The sequence below is a fragment of the Atractosteus spatula genome, chromosome 14 (assembly GCF_055471065.1).
Source record: "Atractosteus spatula isolate fAtrSpa1 chromosome 14, fAtrSpa1.hap1, whole genome shotgun sequence".
NCBI lineage: Eukaryota > Metazoa > Chordata > Actinopteri > Semionotiformes > Lepisosteidae > Atractosteus > Atractosteus spatula.
The window spans coordinates 43,297,592-43,315,543 of record NC_142719.1 but is presented as its reverse complement, the minus strand read 5'-3'; the positions used below and the strand labels follow the sequence as shown (position 1 = coordinate 43,315,543).

At 50.4% G+C, this 17,952-nt stretch overlaps 2 protein-coding genes across 6 annotated transcripts in view; both read left to right on the top strand.

The window, feature by feature from the left end:
* The first annotated feature begins 2 nt into the window (after positions 1–2).
* Positions 3–6,359, top strand: LOC148821413 (deoxycytidine kinase 2). Of its 2 annotated transcripts, XM_088933335.1 has the most exons (8): positions 486–549; positions 1,327–1,449; positions 2,827–2,942; positions 3,644–3,837; positions 3,990–4,137; positions 4,700–4,815; positions 5,097–5,196; positions 5,498–6,359. In XM_088933335.1, exons 2-8 carry the CDS (start codon positions 1,356–1,358, stop codon positions 5,522–5,524), a joined length of 795 nt encoding a protein of 264 aa, XP_088789461.1. In that variant the 5' UTR covers positions 486–549; positions 1,327–1,355; the 3' UTR covers positions 5,525–6,359. The 2 variants fall into 2 exon arrangements, with proteins under 2 accessions (XP_088789460.1, XP_088789461.1); XM_088933334.1 differs by having other exon boundaries at positions 3–1,449.
* A 7,875-nt stretch (positions 6,360–14,234) lies between these two features.
* The window catches only part of ankhd1 (ankyrin repeat and KH domain containing 1), a 69,276-nt gene continuing 65,558 nt past the window's right edge, over positions 14,235–17,952 (top strand). For 2 of the 4 annotated variants that reach the window (XM_088932384.1, XM_088932382.1), the window contains exons 1-2: positions 14,235–14,298; positions 14,384–14,665. In XM_088932384.1, coding sequence (XP_088788510.1) covers positions 14,236–14,298; positions 14,384–14,665 — 345 coding nt within the window. In that variant the 5' untranslated portion in view covers position 14,235. Of the gene's footprint in view, positions 14,666–17,952 lie in introns of all 4 variants that reach the window. The other 2 variants (XM_088932386.1, XM_088932385.1) reach the window with 1 other exon arrangement.

Below are 17,952 nucleotides of genomic sequence, written 5' to 3'. Positions count from 1 at the left end.
TCATCGGCGTGCCTAGCGTGGCCGCGGCGCGGTGTTTGTTGAGCAGTTATTTTTAGTCAAACGTGTAAAGAGTTTGTATTATTTCGCTGGAGCTGATGAGGGTAGGGCGGCAGCCTAGCTTAGGACCTGAGACCATGCAAGTACCGCTTTCCGCGTGTAATTACTGTAGAGCCCGCATATGCGCACTAAACACTGTCGTTAGGAAATGTCACTAGAGACTGCTTATTAATGCAGTACAGTAGCGCTTGATAAAATTACTGCTTAATAATAGTATAGTTAGAAGAAATAAAATCTACATCACACCTGATCATAAACGAGAACAAGCGATAAGATTCATAGTTTTATGAATACCCTGGCTGTCGAAAAGACTAAGGGCCCATTTCTGTAGCCCCTGTAGTACCGGCGCTGTTTCTTTAAAAGGCCTCTCAGCTTGCTGTTATGAAGGCGACATGCATCGCTTAATATATCGTATCGACAGAGAAATGCTTTCCTGAACCCTCCTGCTCTGCGCTGGCGCTATTTCGGTGTTTAACCTCCGCTGAAGAGGAGGTTAGTATTTGCCAATTAAATAACAAACCCGTCCTTCAGCAATGCGTGCCAGACTGGAGTGCGGTTTTATTTTAAAACGAATCCACAGCTGAGCGTCTCGGGGAGCTGAGATTTTAAATTTTAAAACCGGTTCATTGAGCATTCATTGAGAAAGGTTTAACACGAGAGCATGTCATTCGGCTCCATCTGCCCCGTTTGGTGTCTCAATAAACAGACACACTGCTGAGTCGCTGGGACCTGTCAAGCCTTTAACAAAAATACATCTTTAAAAAAAAACATTAGTATATTGCTTAACATGTCCATTTATCTAAGGTACGTTGAACAATTTGGCGGGATTCTGTATGATACTCAGAACAGAGATGGAAATAATCTACTTTTGCCCAGAGAGAATGAGTAAAAATTATACTAATACGCACGGGGAAAGTAAAGTAAGAAAGACACGTCCGTGGGCAGAATTTGATTAATTTTAATAGCATTATAAAAGAATCCGGGCAGCCGCGCTCCGCTTGTGAGTACTAGCAGGGGCAGCACCGGACGCCCCGCCCACAGGGCGAAGCCCTCCCCCCCACCGAGCGCTCATTGGTGACGCTCTTCCAGAGCCCGCCCAGTCTAGGGCCGTGAGCACGCTGATTGGCGCAGCCGACCCCAGCGTGCCTGCGTCACGGCGCGCCGTCCGGGGCTCCGAGCGGGGGCGCCAGACTTGAATCGCGGATCCGAGCGGCGGTCGCACTCTGACGGGTTCAGGCGCCTCTTCTCTCCTGGTTTGTCTTCCTTCAGAGACGGTGCAGACGTTGCTTCGACTCGCCATGGCCACTCCGCCCAAGCGAATGTGCATCAGCCCCACGTTTGACAACAGTTTTGAAAAAAGGACGAAGAAGATTTCAGTAGAGGGCAACATAGGTAAGGCTTTGCAAACGGACGCTTCGCCGCGTTGTGGTTCCAAAATATAACCCATTTTTTTGTTTTAAAAATAATCAAAATAATCGGGTATTCCAAATCTAGTGCTTTTTTAAAAAAAAGCTGAAATGTTGCTTAAAATGTTCTTGTGAGCCGCCGCCGCAGCGGGAAGGGCTGATGGCGCCGTGCGGTCGGGGGTCGCCCTGCTGCGCCTGGGCCCACACACGACCCGGGAGACCAGGGAGACGCGGGTCCAGAGCGGGACACCCGCTGTGGCGGACGGGCTGGCCGCAGGCTGCTGTCCAGTGAGTGTCCAGCTGCTGTCCAGCGGATGTCCGGTTGATGATCTTTGTGTGAAGTTCGGGTTTGGCGCCAAACTGGAGCGGAGCTCTTCCGCCTCTCCGCTCGCCCGACTGTGTGTGCGTGTGTACACAAATATAAATAAAAAAACAGCGATTTTAATACTTTAAACAAGCACGTATTTTCCCTTGATTTGTTTTGAAATGAATTACTGACCTGGACAGAGTTATAAACGGTGTTGAACGAGTTCACGGAGGCTGCTGAAGAACGAGTAAAGGTTTATTCCAGCTGAAAAGAGAAGAAACACAACGTTTTGGCTGTGGAGCCCTCACACCCGAAGAAGGGTCTACGTTGTGTTTCGTCTCTTTTCAGCAAGGTTATAAACTGTTCATTACTGCAGGAGGCTGTGAGACGCGTGTATGGCCTCACTTGAGGTAGGCCTGCTGTGTGTTTCCTATATAAGAGAGACTGCAGCCTACAGGAAGCCCTTCAGCTCCTCTGGTAGCAGCAAAAAGAGGACAGGGTCTCAGGCTGTCATCTCATAAAACAAGCACCAGCTTCAGCAGCATGGCTGGGCAGCGTGTTCCAGTCCCCCACCACTCTCTGTGTAAAGGTCCCCCTGCTCTTGCCTATATATTAACTTTACCCTATTATTAAGTTCAGTTTATTTCTCATATGCACAAGAGCAGTGAAATGCTTATTTGCTTATATGCTCCAATACAAAGACATTAAAGGAATCAACAAAAACATAAACAGAACAACAGCAGCAGCAAAAAGGTCATCAGTATGAGCCTGTGGAAGGGGTAGAGTTCAGTAATCTGACAGTTTGTGGGAAGAAACTCCTGGAAATTCCTACCTGTGTCCTGCGTTGTCTGTGAAACCGTTGCTCCTGTGCAGAGTGAGGTCATCTTGCTCGCTGCCCTGGCCAGAGGACCCTGAGTAGGAACGCGAATCGGGAATCCTGGATTGACAGGAGACGTGTCCGCCCTTGATCCCCGCTTACGACAGCCCGACGCTCCGGTCGGTTGCTCCCGCGCTCCCGGAGCTGCGCGGCTGACCACCTAGCCCTTCCCTTTCCAGCTGCCGGGAAGTCGACGTTCGTGCGCCTCCTGGAGAAGACGTCCGACGAGTGGGAGGTGATTCCGGAGCCGATAGCCAAGTGGTGCAACGTCCAGACGAACGAGGACGAGTTCGAGGTACGGGGCCTCTGGCTGCTCCCCCCAGACACCCGTCCACTGAGACGGCGCTCCGAAACGCTCGGCATCTGTGCAGCCTGTCGGCCCCTGCCGCTGTTCATGAGCTGGGAGGAACGTAAAAAACGTGCAAGAGAGAGGAGGGCTCTCCAGCTCACTAGGGTTTGAGGGGCTGATTCCCCATGCAATATGGCTGTTACACACCCCCGCAGCTCTCTGGGTAAAGAAATGCCTCCTGCTCCTGGCTTACAGTGCACCCAGTCTCGGTTTCTGCTTTCTTATGCATCACGGCAAAGGGTTCTTTTTCGGTGCCTTTTACTTGTTCAGCACTTGCTTTTTAGGTCCCCTGTAGGTCTTCCTTATTCAAGAATTAAAAGGTTGTTTTAGCTTCTTAGGATTGCAAATGGTAAAGCGTTTAATCTGAATTGGTTGACGGAAATAATAATAATAATTGCTTATACTTCTGGACACTCCACTCAAGGCGCTTTACAGGTAATGGGGACTCCAAGATTCCCCACCCCCACCACCAGCTCCTCTCTGCAGTGCGGGGGGAGCGAGATGCTGCCCATGGCCTCTCACGGGGCGGGCTGTACAGAGTTCACCGCAGCAGCTGCTGGGGTTTCTGAGTGTGTGTGGGGGGGGGGGGGGTCTTTGTCCTCGCTGCCCAGCTCCGGCCCGCTAACGCCCCCTCTGCCCGCTGCCAGGAGCTCAGCACGTCCCAGAAGAGCGGGGGCAACCTGCTGCAGATGCTGTACGACAAGCCCAGCCGCTGGGCCTACACCTTCCAGACCTACGCCTGCCTGAGCCGCGTGCGCTCGCAGCTGCGCCCGCCCTCCGCCAAGCTGCGCGAGGCCGAGCGGCCCGTGCAGTTCTTCGAGCGCTCCGTGTACAGCGACAGGTGAGCCCCAGCAGAGTTCGTGTCTCCGTGCTCTGATTCTGTTTTCTGAGGAGATGCCAGTTAAGTTTATTTATCATTTGTGGGCTTTCACTGTGATATGGCATCATATGGTGTTAGTATTCGACGTACAGATGTCGCTCTCTCTTCTCCAGGTATGTTTTCGCCTCCAGCCTGTTTGAGTCGGGCAGCCTGAACGAGACAGAGTGGGCTGTCTACCAGGACTGGCACAGCTGGCTGCTCAGCCAGTTCGAGTCGCAGATCGAGCTGGACGGCATCGTGTACCTGCGAGCCGAGCCCCAGGTGAGCGGGGATCCGTCTCGGCGAGTTGCCGTCGCTTGCTCTGTGATACCACGGGGAGGGGTACAGCGACCTCGGCCCCCCCGGGCTGTGCGTCTGTCCTTTTCCGTTTCCCAGGGTGAGGATGAGGCTGAATTGAGCACTTGGTCCTCTTGGGGCTCCTGCACACTGGCAAGCTCAGCATGCGTAGGTCTGCTGTTGAGCCCTAGAGTCTCTCCCAAGACTTTAGTGCTCAACAACTTAAATCATTTACATGTATGATTATAAGATCACCTTATCTGCCATATACAATTTCTTGCATTAGGAATTTGTCTTTTCGCTTATCCAAGCTTGCTCTCCATGAGACACACAGACAGGGAGAGAAGCTGGGGGTCAGAGCGCAGGCTCAGCCATTTATATGGCGCCCCTGGAGCAGTTGGGGTTAAAGGCCGTGCTCAGCCAACCCTCCGCCCCAGATTATACACCTGCGCCCTCTGGGACAGTAGTTTTAACTCCTAGAAAACGGGCCGGGAGTCACTCCAGACACGCGCTGACCCTGTGCTGTCCCTCCTCCCCCCATGTACAGAAGTGCATGCAGAGGCTCCACCTGCGAGGCCGCGAGGAGGAGCAGGGCATTGAGCTGGATTACCTGGAGAAGCTGCACTACAAGCACGAGTGCTGGCTCTACAACAGGACCACGAAGTGAGTGAGCCTGCCTGCGCGGGGATGTGTACCTGGGGATTCACCGGACAGCCGTATACCTTGCCGTGCTCTTTTTCTCTCTTTGTTTCAGTTTTTCTTTCACGTTTTAACGTGTTCTTGTCAGATTCCTGGATTGGTTTATAGTGGCCGGCGCAGTGTTCGCTTGGTCCGAAAGCCAAAAGGCCAGAAAGATGAGTAACTGTGTTCTTGTTGCTAAGGTTTCAAGTTTTAACTTTTTTTTTCCTTCTCTTGTTTCCCCCCCCCCCCCCCCCCCCCCGTAGCGTTGACTTTGAGTACTTGAAAGACCTCCCGATTCTGGTACTGGATGTTAACGACGATTTCAAAAACGACAAGATCAAGCAAGAAGCCATCATGGACAAGGTGGGTTTGCTGTCGCCGGTCTGAGCTGCGGCGGGCCCCGAGGTCCGCTGTGCGTTTGTGCTCTGCGCCGGAGTGCAGCACGAGCACATCCAAACCCCACAGACAGCTTTGTGCTAAGGACACGCCGGGTTCCAGATTGAGATTGCTCCAAGGTGATTGAGTCTGTGTTCAAACATGAAGCGTCTAAAACGAAGGCGCACTCAGGCTTTCAAGAGATGCGGCTGTACCTCGCGGAGGACACCGGGTCCCGGGCAGCCTGTGGCCTTGTTTCTCAAGATGTCTTCTGTCTCCGTGTCCGCAGGTTAAGGAGTTCATGGGCACTCTGTAAGGCCTGGATGAAAAGGGAAGCTGTGAAGCGTCGCACTTAAACCGGGTCTCCGGACATGAAGAGACGTTTCCGGTGTTTCTGTTTCTGCTTGCGGGGGGCAGTGTGGGGGCTGAGAGACACGAACAAACGGAGCCACATCCCCACATGACACACAATGCAACCCTGTCCCTCTGTTCAGATGTACCTGGTCATGAAGAAATCATTTTTAAAAAAAAAACAAACACCTACAATGATTTTCTTGTAGAGGTGATATTTTACATGGAGCTCTTTGATGCCTAAACATTTTTAGCGTGATTTTACTCATTATGGCCACCCTGCGTGTAATAGCCTGTGTACAGGAATGAAAGACCTTCCTTTGACAGAGTTCCTCCTCTGTGCTTCTACAAAGTGTTGGATCAGTCAGTTGCTGCTGCTGGGGACCAATTTTTCTTAGCAGATTGACGACTCCAGGGCACACCTGATTTCTCTGTGCACGCCACAGATGGGCTTCAGACTTCAGCTTCTTTTTGCACAACGCATTGTCCTAGGGCAGACATCAAGACCGTATCCTTTTGTCTCCCCTAGACTGCATTAACAGGTGGTAATTGGTTATATTCTGGATTGTTTGCACAAGTAAAACAAAAATCTGCCTGCTAGTTATATTCCGGATCTTGTGTGCAGGGTTTTCACTGAATATTACTTGAGTTCAGAGTGTGTCTGTACATATTTTACTTTGGAGTGTATATTTATAAAGGGAAGGGTGGGGTTAGTGATGCATTTGTGCAGCTGATGTTTTCATATAGAAATGTATTTAAAATGCAATGAAACTTCTGCATTAAAGCTTGTACAATTTTAACTGGTTTCTCGATTTTTTTTTTTGCTGCTTATGGAGGGAGAACATGTATAGAAATCCCAGTCTTGGATTCAAATCTCAAGGTCAAATCCCATGTAACGAGTGGCGTTTTATCACCCACAACAGGAGAGCAAATTGTGACTTATCAAAAACGTGATCGGAGTAATAAATGCTGCGCTCAAATTGCCGAGAGAGATTGGCTTCAATTTTACTTCATAGTGTTTGCACAAGAACTTGTCGGATTCTTCCATAAAACAAATAAAGGTGGACATGCTGGAACATCAGGTGTTCCTTAGCAGAACCTAAAAAGATGAAGTCGTCAGTGGTTTATTTTCTCTATCGCAAACTTCACAAGTTTCCCACAGAGCTCTGTGTAGCCATGAATGTAAACAAACTTCGGGTTTTTGAAAAAGCATTTTTGCTACAATGGAGAATGGCTGGCTACACAGTATATGTCTCTAGAATGACTTGTGTAAGACTACACAAGTCCATAAAATATTAAAATCATGATAGTTTGGTTTTCTTGCAAAATCTTTGGCTGGCTACAGGGTGAGGAAATCCGATGCCACCTGTTCCAGCTGTCGGCCACCCAGCGCCTTGAATCATTTTCCTTCTTTATAAAGATTCGGTTGTCGATTAGATACACTTATTCGAGTAAGTGGAATTAATTAATTGTGTATCTACACAGAGAGGGTATAACTTGTAGATTTTCCTAAAAAATGGTGTCAAATCTAGCTTGTATTTGATCATCAATTCCAAATATCGATAATGACTCATTTACACAAACAATAGAAAATACCATCATTTACTGTGCCAATCTACCTCTCCTGTCTTGCAATATCCATATGGTGTAAGTACATTCCCAAGTTTAAATGTCCCAATTTTACCACATTTTGCAGCTGGGGAGGTAACTGTAATTTGGTTAAAGTGAATGTGCGTCCACATGGTCGGTTTAAACTGACATGGTTCTACCCAGGACACCTTGCCTGTTGTACAAGAGTTCGTTTGGTGTTTTTTCACTACCGATGTGCCACGAAAAGGCGTTCAGCTTCTTATGTTATAAGTGTGCATAGGAAAACCTGAACGATCTTGAATGAATGGGTGAGGGTTACAAGACAGAAGGGCGAGCAGCTGAGCTCCTGGGTGTGTGTGTTCTGCTAACTGCAGGGCTCTCCTGTGGCTGCGGGCGGGATGCTGGGGAGGAGGGAACTCTGGTTCTCGCGCGTCAGCCAGCAGAGGGTGTCTTTTAGCTCTACCGGCACCTGCTGTCCGGTCTGTCTGCGAGCCGAAGGAGCTGACAGGTGGAGTGGTGTGTGGTAAGGGGTCTCAGGGGGGCGCTGTCCACTGCGCCTGCACCTGCCTGCAGTGCTTGCAGGCTGACTCAATCGGGCCTCTTGGTGCCGTGGTACACAATGCTATAGGTGAGCTTGTATAATGGCAGAGGCAGAGTGCATGAATGAGACATGTACAGGACACTTACTGTAGGGCAGCGTTGTTCGCCAGCGGGGGGCCACATCAGCATGCCTGTTGTCTAATTAGCTGCAGTTCACAGACCTGCCAACAGGGGACAACATGGGCCACAGAGATGTTGCAGAGGAGCCCCTAGGTTAGAAACCAGGTGTATCTCTTCTGAACTGATGAGTACAGCACCGGCAGCCCTGAAACCTCTACTGCAGTAAGAACAGCGGGAAGGTAAGTCTGTATAAATTAATACAATGAATACAATGCTGTACTCACAAGCTGCTGTATCACCCTGCAGCTCGCTGCTGGCAGCCCACTGAAGCTCAGCAGGTGTGAGCCTGGTCAGTACCTGGATGGGAGACTCCTGGGAGAGCTGAGGCTGCTGCTGGAAGAGGTGTTGGTGGGTCCAGTAGGGGGTGCTCATCCTGCAGTCTATGTGCGTCCTAAAGCCCCAGTATAGTGACGGGGACACTGCCTCAGTGAGATGTAAAACCGAGGTCCTGACTCTCTGTGGTCATTAAAAACCCCAGGGATTAGAAATCAGGGTGCCGGAGAGCCAGGTCAGTGAATAACACACCACAACACGCCAGTGGAGGAATGTGTGTGCTGTTCGACACAGAAACTGACTCACGAGTTCGACAGCTGTCGCAGTGCACAACAAGGGTGTTAATAAGGCCAGCAGCCTGTGGTCATGTGAACGGATGGCGCTTGCTGGCGCTATCCAGAGCAGCAGATGGGGAACCTTGAACCTTTTCTGTCCATGCCCTTAATTTGGCATCGCCCGGCGTTTAACTACAATTTAAGTCTCGAAGTCTCTGTGCTGTGTGTAGTTCCAGAGATATAACGACATGTTTGAGGGAAGAAAATTCCAGCGGACGTTGGCTCTGGCAGTAAGAGGTTTAGTCCAGGGGGCTCTGTGCCCACAGACCTGAGGCTTGAGTAACAACAGGAGCAGCTGTGAGGCTGGTTGTGCACAGGGTGACACAGGAAGGACAGCCTCAGCTCTGTGGAGGACGGCAGGTGTGACCCAGCCGCCAGTCCTCTCTGCTCTGGGGTCAGGATAACCACTAGGCTCCCCTGGCGGAGCTATCGAGGTAATCAAAGGCGATGTGGAAGTTCAGGCCCTGCCTCCCGGCTGCTCCACCCTTGTGTGGAGTATCCCGCTCTGTCATGCTCCATGGAGTCAGTCTGCTTTTAACACACTGTTCATCTTCTTGACCACAGTCGTCCAAGAGCTGTACTCATCACTAACCAACAACATATTCAGGGTCAGGACCTGAGCTTGAATCAATGGCTCCTGCAACAGTTATGGAGAGCTTGGCCACAGCATGCACAGTCGCACACGGCCTGTTCTGCAGGAGCACCCTCCAATCCAGAACACCCCAAAACACCCTGAGCGCTTCACTGCCTGGAGCAGCTCTCAGGAACTGCAACAGGTGTGCTCCCTGTCCGGTGAACATACCTCTGACGTACATTAGGACAGAAGTGCTACAGAAATCAACAATTGCTAGGAACAGAGCCGAGCAGTCAGGATGAACCCAAAGAAGATTCATCTCACTACTGTCTCAGGTCTGATTCCTCATTGACGTTGCCCTGACTGCTTGCCTCCAATCCTAATACTATCCAACTGGCTACACCTTGATGGGCGCTGTAGACTGCCTCATTTTTTAGCAGCCTTGCAACATTTTTAGCAACTACGTCTAGTTCTTCCACACGGATTTATCTGAGTCACTAAAATGCTGATTAAAGGACTTGTGTGGAGAGCTGACGGAGTTCTTTAATGCACACGCTGGAGAACGGAGCCTCAGCTGTGTCACTGGTGGACTGTGACCAGGACTCCTGGGATGAGTGCCACCTCACCAGGACTGCCTGGGCCTGTGCCAACCATGCTGTCCTTGGCCTGCCACAGAACAGCTGCACCCTGTGACTGGCCGCAGATCCGTGGGCTGTACACTGTTACTAGAGGGGCCCTATCAGTCTCTCAGTGGTGCTCAGGGTGAAGCTCTCCGGAGGAGCTGTGGGAGGTGCTCTGGGTGACAGGTGGGAGGGGCTGTGGGAGGTGCGTTGGGTGACAGGTGAGAGGGGCTTTGGGAGGAACTGAGGGTGAGAGGTGGGTGGAGCTATGGGAGGTGTTCTGGGGACAGATGGGTGGGGGTGTGGGAGGAGCTGAGGGCGACAGGTGGGTGGAGCTATGGGAGGTGTTCTGGGGACAGATGGGTGGGGGTGTGGGAGGAGCTGAGGGCGACAGGTGGGTGGAGCTATGGGAGGTGTTCTGGGGACAGATGGGTGGGGGTGTGGGAGGAGCTGAGGGCGACAGGTGGGTGGAGCTATGGGAGGTGTTCTGGGGACAGGTGGGTGGGACTGTGGGAGGAGCTGAGGGTGAGAGGTGGGTGGAGCTATGGGAGGTGCTCTGGGTGACAGGTGGGTGGGGCTGTGGGAGGAACTGAGGGTGAGAGGTGGGTGGAGCTATGGGAGGTGCTCTGGGTGACAGGTGGGTGGGACTGTGGGAGGAGCTGAGGGTGAGAGGTGGATGGAGCTGTGGGAGGTGTTCTGGGGACACGGGGTGGGGCTGTGGGAGGAGCTGAGGGCGACAGGTGGGTGGAGCTGTGGGAGGTGCTCTGGGTGACAGGTGGGTGGAGCTGTGGTAGGTGCTCTGGGTGACAGGTGGGTGGAGCTGTGGGAGGTGCTCTTTGTGACAGGTGAGAACAGCTATTAGGTGCAGCTGTGTGAAGTGCCTGAGTGGTGGGGGAGAGCTATAGGCTGGAATGATTTACTTAAAATGGCTGTGTTGTAGTCTGTGATAGCTATTTTAGCTGTAGTAGCTATTGTAGATTCTAATAAAGATCTGTGTGGAGTTCTCTCAGGTGGTCAAGTTTCCTTCCACTACACCGAAGATGTGCTGGTTAGGTTGGTTGTGTCCCTGAATTGCCCTGTGTGCCTGTTTGTATGTTGCCCTGCGAGGGACCGGTGTTCCATCCAGCATGTGTCCCTGTGCAGCGAAGTGGCTGGTTAGGACCTCATGCGAGGCTGTGGCAGATTAATCCCGGAAACGTTCCGTAAAGTTCCAAAAGTAACCAAATCCTAAAAATGTAAAGCGATTTTGTAGTCAAGGGGTTGAGCAAGGGGTTCGAGAGCCAAAGGACAGTTAGGCTTAAAGTGTTCTTTCCCAGGAAGATGAAGCGGGGGTTGAGCTCAGGAGAGGGAACCTCAATAGTGAGCGAAGACTGAGTGGAGTGAGAGGGTATCAATAGGGAGGAGCGTGTGGGATGATAATTGATTAATTAGTGTGCGGGTGTTGGCGGTGAGAGGTGCTCATGGGTATGCGGTGATGTTTAAGTGCTCGCGTGCGGCTCGTGACAGTGTGGCACTCTGGCTTGTGCCCTGTGCTCCCAGGACAGGCTCTGGGTTTCTGTTACCATTACCAGGAATAAGCAGCTTTCTGACAATTAATGGAGGGATCATTGGTTATCTTAACTTTTGTCTGTAGCATTTTACATTGGTTTGAGATTTTCCCCTTGTTTTCCTCTTTAAGAAATCAGTATGCTGATAGCAGCCAAACAACCCAGAGCGGACGAAACAGCTCCTCTTGTCTGTCATTCTTCCATTCTTGCAGCTCCAAGAGTTCCTGAGTCCCAGGTCTGTGACCATCCAGGGCCAATACCATGATCTGAAGACTTGCCTCCTGTCTCTAAGGCAGCATAGCGTGGTCCATATCTGCGGGCCAATGCAACTACGTTTTTTTTATTATTTATTTTCGTTTCTGTATTGAGAAGTGCACCTCTTTTGGTACCCTATGTTATTGACAGAGTTTGCCAAAGAGGGGATTTTATTTTACAAAAAGGACAATCCTAATGCGTCACATAGTGAGCTTCTGATGGTAATAAACTGTATCTTAACCTCTGGGTGACAGTGCACCACAGACTGTACACAAAGTCAATAACTAGAATAATAACAGGAAGTCTGCTCCTGTGTGCTTGAGCATTGTCATCTGACTGTCTGATCTCTGATGCTCCACCTCACAGTGAAGCAGCCCATCAGATATTCGACATGTGGGAGAGGATGACAGAGGTAATAATAATAATATTAATAATAATAATAATTGCTGACACTTATACAGCACTTTTCTGGACACTCTACTTTACAGGTAATGGGGAATCGCCTCCACCACCACCAATGTGCACTAGTACGCTCACCAAACACCAGGCACATAGGAACATGAGAAAGATTACAAACAAGAGCTCGTTGGATCCCTCTAGGCCATTCGGCAGTAAGGGCGAGACGCAGGGACAGCCAAGGAAGACAGGACAGCATGTATGACCTTAGATGAACGAGGCATGTGGAGACTAAGGAACAAGTAAAGGTTTATTCCTGCTGAAAAGAGAAGAAAAACACAATGTTTTGGCTGTGGAGCTTTCTTTGGGTATGTCAGAAGAGATTAAGTGTCACTGTCTATTGTCACACACCTACAGTCCTGTGGGCAGAACACACTTGTTACTTGAAAAATCACTGACTTGTCACTGAATTTTCATAGGACTGCTGGACGGGACCCTTGGATCAACTAACTACTGGCTATTAGACGGGCCGGCTGGGCTCCTCGTCTGTGACCTTTCTTCTGTTCTAATATTAAGGACAGATGCTGAAGGAAATATAATTGGTAAACCAGGGCTGCTCCGCTAGCGGCCCCCTCAGTCCCATCACGCTGTACCGCTGCAGTCGGTTCACGGCTTGCTTAATTGAATCATTAGCAGGATCAATTCAGCAATTAATTAAAGAGCAGGCCACATCGAAGCAATAAGGAGATCTGAATATAACGAGAGCAAACCCTGCCAGCAGGATTTATTGATAACCCCTCAATTCAGGACCTGCAGCGCGGAGGGGTGATAAGGACTCTGGGAAGGACGGTTGCAGGTTCAAATCCTGGTGCTGTGCCATTGAGCGTGGCCCCTCCCTCTGATTGCTTCAGCCAGCACTCTGCCGTATAAACCGATCTCCAGGTTGCCATTATTAACAAGGATTTGTTCTTAATTGACTTACCTGGTGAAGTGAAGGAAAAAATAAAGTTGTGATTGATTGGACAGGTGATTTGTTAAATGAAGTAGTTTAGTGATCGTTAAGAAACAAAATCAGAATAACCTCCAGCCCATGTGGGTCAGAAGTTCTTTAACCATAAAAATGAATTGCTAACTGACGAATCACTTCCAAGTGTTCCTAATCTTTAAAAGAGCTGGGGCTGACCTATAAATGTTCAGTAGGTTGGAGGCTCTCCAGAACAAAGGAGGTAGATGCTTGTTTTCATGAATATATAGAAATGTCAGCTTGGACAGGAAGAGATTATGGAATATTTTAGCGTGTGTTGCACTATACTGCACTGGGAAACGGTTTGCCTTAGCTCAAGTGAAAAATGAGTGAGATGATTTTAATTAGCTGGGAAATCGTTTTCAAGCAGCTTCGTGTAAGGATTAGAGGCGGAACTGCGCCCCATCCGGGCCGAGCCCGCATGCCGTCGGACCGCGGCTGGGAGGAGGCTCTGGTGTCAATTCCAGTGTGTGTGATAAAGACGGGCTGAGGGGGGGCGGGGGGGCGAAACTACTGTTGGAGGTATCGGACAAGGCTGTCAAATAAAACATGCGAGTCACTCGAGGCGGGGGCTATTTAATATCTTTGTTTTCCGTGACGACCCCCCCCCCCCAGCCAACGCACTCGAGAGAGGCCAAAGCTACCCAGCAAGAGGCCGGCGAGGCCCTTTGGCAGATCCATATTTCCCCTTGGGCTGGCACAACCCGGGCCGGTTTCGAGCCCGGACCGGACCTTGGGCCGGTGACCCCGGGGCTGCGCAGCGGGGGGGTCGCGCCCTGCCGCCCGGTGGCGCACCTCGGACCCTCGGCCGGGCGAAGCCGTGCGGGCAGGGTGTTTCGAGAGGCAGGCGGACCAGGTTGCGAGCGGACTCTCCCAATTTATAGGATCACCGGGGCAAACGCACAACGCGTGAACAGGCCTTTCTTTTTCTTTACTTTTCCTAGAGATGCCAAGACGCGCCGCCAGCCTGTGGCCACCCTCTGGGTGCCGGCCTGAGCCCCTGCTAAGCGCAGAGCCGATCCATTGCCCAAATTAACCTTTACGTTTTTTTACATAAAAATAAATGTAGGCGGGCCCTGTGGGTGGGAAACCCTGAGTGACGCGGGCGGCGGCCAATCGCCGGTGGGAGAGTTCCGTTTCCTGGCGTGTAATCGCGAAGCTCCCCCATGAGAGACGTGTAAACCGAACTTGACGCTGTCGCGCTGCCCCTTGACGGACGCGGCTCCGGGCCAATCCCGTCCCAACATCTCCGGGCTCTCGCCGTTCCTATTGGCGAAAGGCTTGAAGAGAAGGCGGAGTCTTACCGGAACGCTGTACAGTCGGTTAGGTTGTAAGAAAGTTAATGGCTGGGGGGAAAGGGATTCTCTTCTCTTCTCGCTTCAGGAGAGTTTCGGGATTTTCTGAAGTAAAAATACCATAATTTATAAACAAATATAGCCCCGAAGGAAGTTAAGAACCGTATTAAGTTTGTTAAACTACATATTACATAGGGAAGTATGCAGGATGCAGTAGCCGGGACGGCAATGCTGACGGACGGCTTCGAGGACGAGATTGACTCGGTGACTCCGCGCTCCCCCGCGGTAGGGATGGGGGTCGGAGCGGCACCAGGAGCCGGGCTCGGTGGCCTAGGGATCGGTGTCGGCGGAAAGAAGGTCCGCCTGTTCGGCGAGCCGGGCGGGCCCGCCGCAGACCGGCTGGACTTCAAGCTCGCTGCGGCCGCAGTGCTCTCCTCCGGGCCGGGCTCCGGCAGTGACGAGGACGAGGTTTCCGAGGTAAGCTCAGCTCACAGACGAGGAGGTCCTTTTAACCTCCCCTCTGCCCCCCGGCACGGTTACGGGGGGAAACAACCCCAGTTTTAGCGCAAAAAAAACAAACGTGCGCAGCCTACGTGATTGGGCACGGCCACTGGCAGCGTGGGGCGCCGAGGTACGAGCACGGCTGTATTTTTACACTTCCATCCGCGGCGCTTTCGTTGATGGCGGACCTGGGGCCTAGTGCCGCTGACTGCAGCGGGAGCAGCCCCTGCACACACACGGGCTGCTGCGGCTTATTTCCCCGGGAGATCGGGGAGGAATTCGGGGGCCGACGGGTTTTGTGGAAACAATGGTGCGGCTGCGTCACTGCGTTACACCTCGTGGACGCGGTTTTGATCCCTGCATGTTAGCGAGTGGGGGGGATAGCGGCGTGTCACATTGTAATTAAGACCGATTAGAGAGCCCGGCTTCCCGACGTTTCCTGCACACGAAGGCTTTTTCAGTGGTTATCGGATTCCTGATCGTGAAAAGACCAGCGGCGTTTTATGCCCCCCCCCCCCGCCCCACTGTGGATCCCGAACACACGCATAACATGTGTTCTCGGTGTAAACTAATATGGCAGGTATTTTCTCACACTCCGGGCGGGTGTTACCCATGTTGGGAAGAGCTTGTCGAAGTTCATGTGGAGCCGAGCATGTCAGGGAAGTCATTAATCGTCCGGTAGCGTAACCTTTTTTCCCCCTCCTCAAGAAAAATAGCACCCCGACAGTTTCCACCTGCGGGAGACTGAGGCGGTGCAGATCTCGGATCTTGCTCCTGTCAGACTGTGCTCACCGGTGAGGTCCCAGGCCGCCGGCCACGGACCCTGCACCACGCGTGGACGGCTCTGCCCACCTGTCTGCATCTAGGAATGCCCACCATCGCTCTAGCAGCAAGATTTGTGTTTTTCGCCAGCCTGCAGGAATATCAAAAACCTTTAGCCCTTATCGACGGACAGTTGCTTCATGGTTTAATAAGGTGTGTGGGAGCATTTCTGTGAAGAATGCGATCTGTCGGCCACCACAGTAGGTCCTTCGAAAATAATTCACATTTGAGTTGTTTTGATGACTGTGATCATGACTGTTGCGATTAAAACAGCTCTTTTCCGTCCTGGAGACGCAGGGTTCGCTGACTGCGATGTGATAGGGGGAAAGTGCAAAATTTGCCTCTGCTCCTATAACCAGGTTTCCAGGTCTTCAGTGTGGCAGTGAAGAGTACATGTCTGTATTCTTGCATGCATCTTAAATTTCCTCACTAACTCAAGTTCAAGCTTGCAAACCTAGTTGTGGAAGCTCGGTTATTTTAAATTATTTGTCCAACACCCAGCCCAACATTTATATGGAAAATCGAGTTCTCTGTCCATCTAGATACGATGGTGACCAGAAGTGGTTGGAAATGAGGCCCAGATTGCTGTGAAGTATGATTAACATACTGCCAGCAAGCTAACGGACCCCTCTGTGGCAGGACTTTCCTCGCCTTACTGGATAGTTACTCAGATAGTCAAAGTATAAAACTGGTCTTATTTCTCTGATCCCCACCTGAATGGGTTCATTAGGATTGGTTTGTGCTCTTGTGCTTCTGGAGGAGCACTGTAAGTAGTGTTGGCTGGAGCCATTAGTACTGTTCAGACCAAAGCCAGGTTTGTTCTAGTGCCATGACTGGCGGCAGAGGTCATCTGACTTTGATACATACTCCTCGACAGACTGACATTTCGTCGTTGGGGAGAGTGGAAGTGATGGCACTGTGTGTATATCCACAGGAGCGCAGCTGCTGTCCTCATGAGAGCAAATGGGAACTGGGATTTCTGGATACTGTCTGTCATAGAATATTGTTGCAGTCCCATCCCATGGGTTCTGGAGTTCCCACTACTATTGTAAGCATTGATGGAATAGTTTTTTTCCTAATTAAACTAATGACTTAAAATTAATCACCAGTAAAAGCAGTGTGCCATAGATGGACTTTCCTTAATTTAGACTCGGTTATGACATCACTTGGATTTTAACTAAAAACTGGGTGTTTTTAAATCAGGTGATCGCTCTGTGCTTTCTCATGTCATTTCAGTTCTGTCTCATTCTTTTATCTTTGATTTTGGCTTACTGAAAACATCAGCAAAACACGTTACAAAAGAGGTTTGGAAAAGCTTATTGTAAGTGTCCTGGGAGCACGTTTGTGTTACACAGCTTGGGATGTTAGTGTAGCAGACGGGTGCTGCATGTTCCACAGTTTCAGAGCCGCTGTGGTAGAGGGGTTGTTTTCATGTCCAGGTTCTTAGTGCACCGGTTTCCCCCTGGGTGCTGAACAGAAGAGGTGACAGAACTTTGTGCGGAAGCTGACTTGGGCTGCAGGTGTCTGAATCTGAGCACCTCTAATAAACAAGCCCCACGTTTCCTCCCGTTGGCAATCTGTCCGTAGTCATTTATGCTGTAGTCTGCAGATACAGGATTCCTGTATATTTCACTGCTGCAGCAAGCACACAGGTTACACAAGTGTAGATCAATTCTGGATTCCCTGTGGTCATGTTAATCTTAGGACAAAAATTAATTGAAATGGAAAATTGCAAGCAAAGAGCCTTTGTATATGGTAACTTTCTCAGAGACCGCCTTAGCCCAGGATGCCTGCGAGATCCAGTCTACACAGGAAGCTAAGAGGCAGCTTCGGTGTGATTGTCATGGACAAACCTGCACACCCTCCTGTCTGCTTCAGTGTAGAGTATCCGCACACATCATCACTGTGGATATGTACCATCTGCAGACTGTTTCTCGGCACCTGTTTCCAGTTCCCTTGAAAACTGTAGAACATCTGACCTTGCAGACGTGACAAAACAATGGATGAAATATTTACCTGTGCTTGTGTTTTCGACTCTGGGTTTTACTCCAGATTAAGACTACATAGGAGACAAGTTAGTTTTTTAATATTTCTTGTTGGGTGTATTTTGCATTATAATGTTGTTCAGCTATTGAAAATAGTTATTAGCCTAGTTGAAATCTGTAGACACTGATGGATTTTTGATGTAGCGTGTACGAATGATAGTTTTCTCCTATTCTGAGGTTTATTCCATTATAACTCCTTTACAGCATTACAGTTTCCACTCCCATTAGAACTGGGGGTGGATGAAAAGACAAATTAGGTTTTTCCTTCATAGCCCTGGTCTCACTGCAGACATAAGCCTTGACTAATTTTATGCATTCAGTATTAAAAATCTTCATTTGACGCCCAGCTGCTGAAACGCATTGCAGAGTGGGAAAACATGTGGAGAGAATTGTCAG

Bases quoted from the DNA above. Each gene is read 5' to 3' on its own strand.
- LOC148821413 (XM_088933334.1), top strand. From the start codon at position 1,356: ATGGCCACTCCGCCCAAGCGAATGTGCATCAGCCCCACGTTTGACAAC. The intron at 1,450-2,826 runs GTAAGGCTTTGC...TTCCCTTTCCAG, and splicing joins TTCAGTAGAGGGCAACATAG to CTGCCGGGAAGTCGACGTTC. The intron at 4,138-4,699 runs GTGAGCGGGGAT...CCCCATGTACAG, and splicing joins ACCTGCGAGCCGAGCCCCAG to AAGTGCATGCAGAGGCTCCA.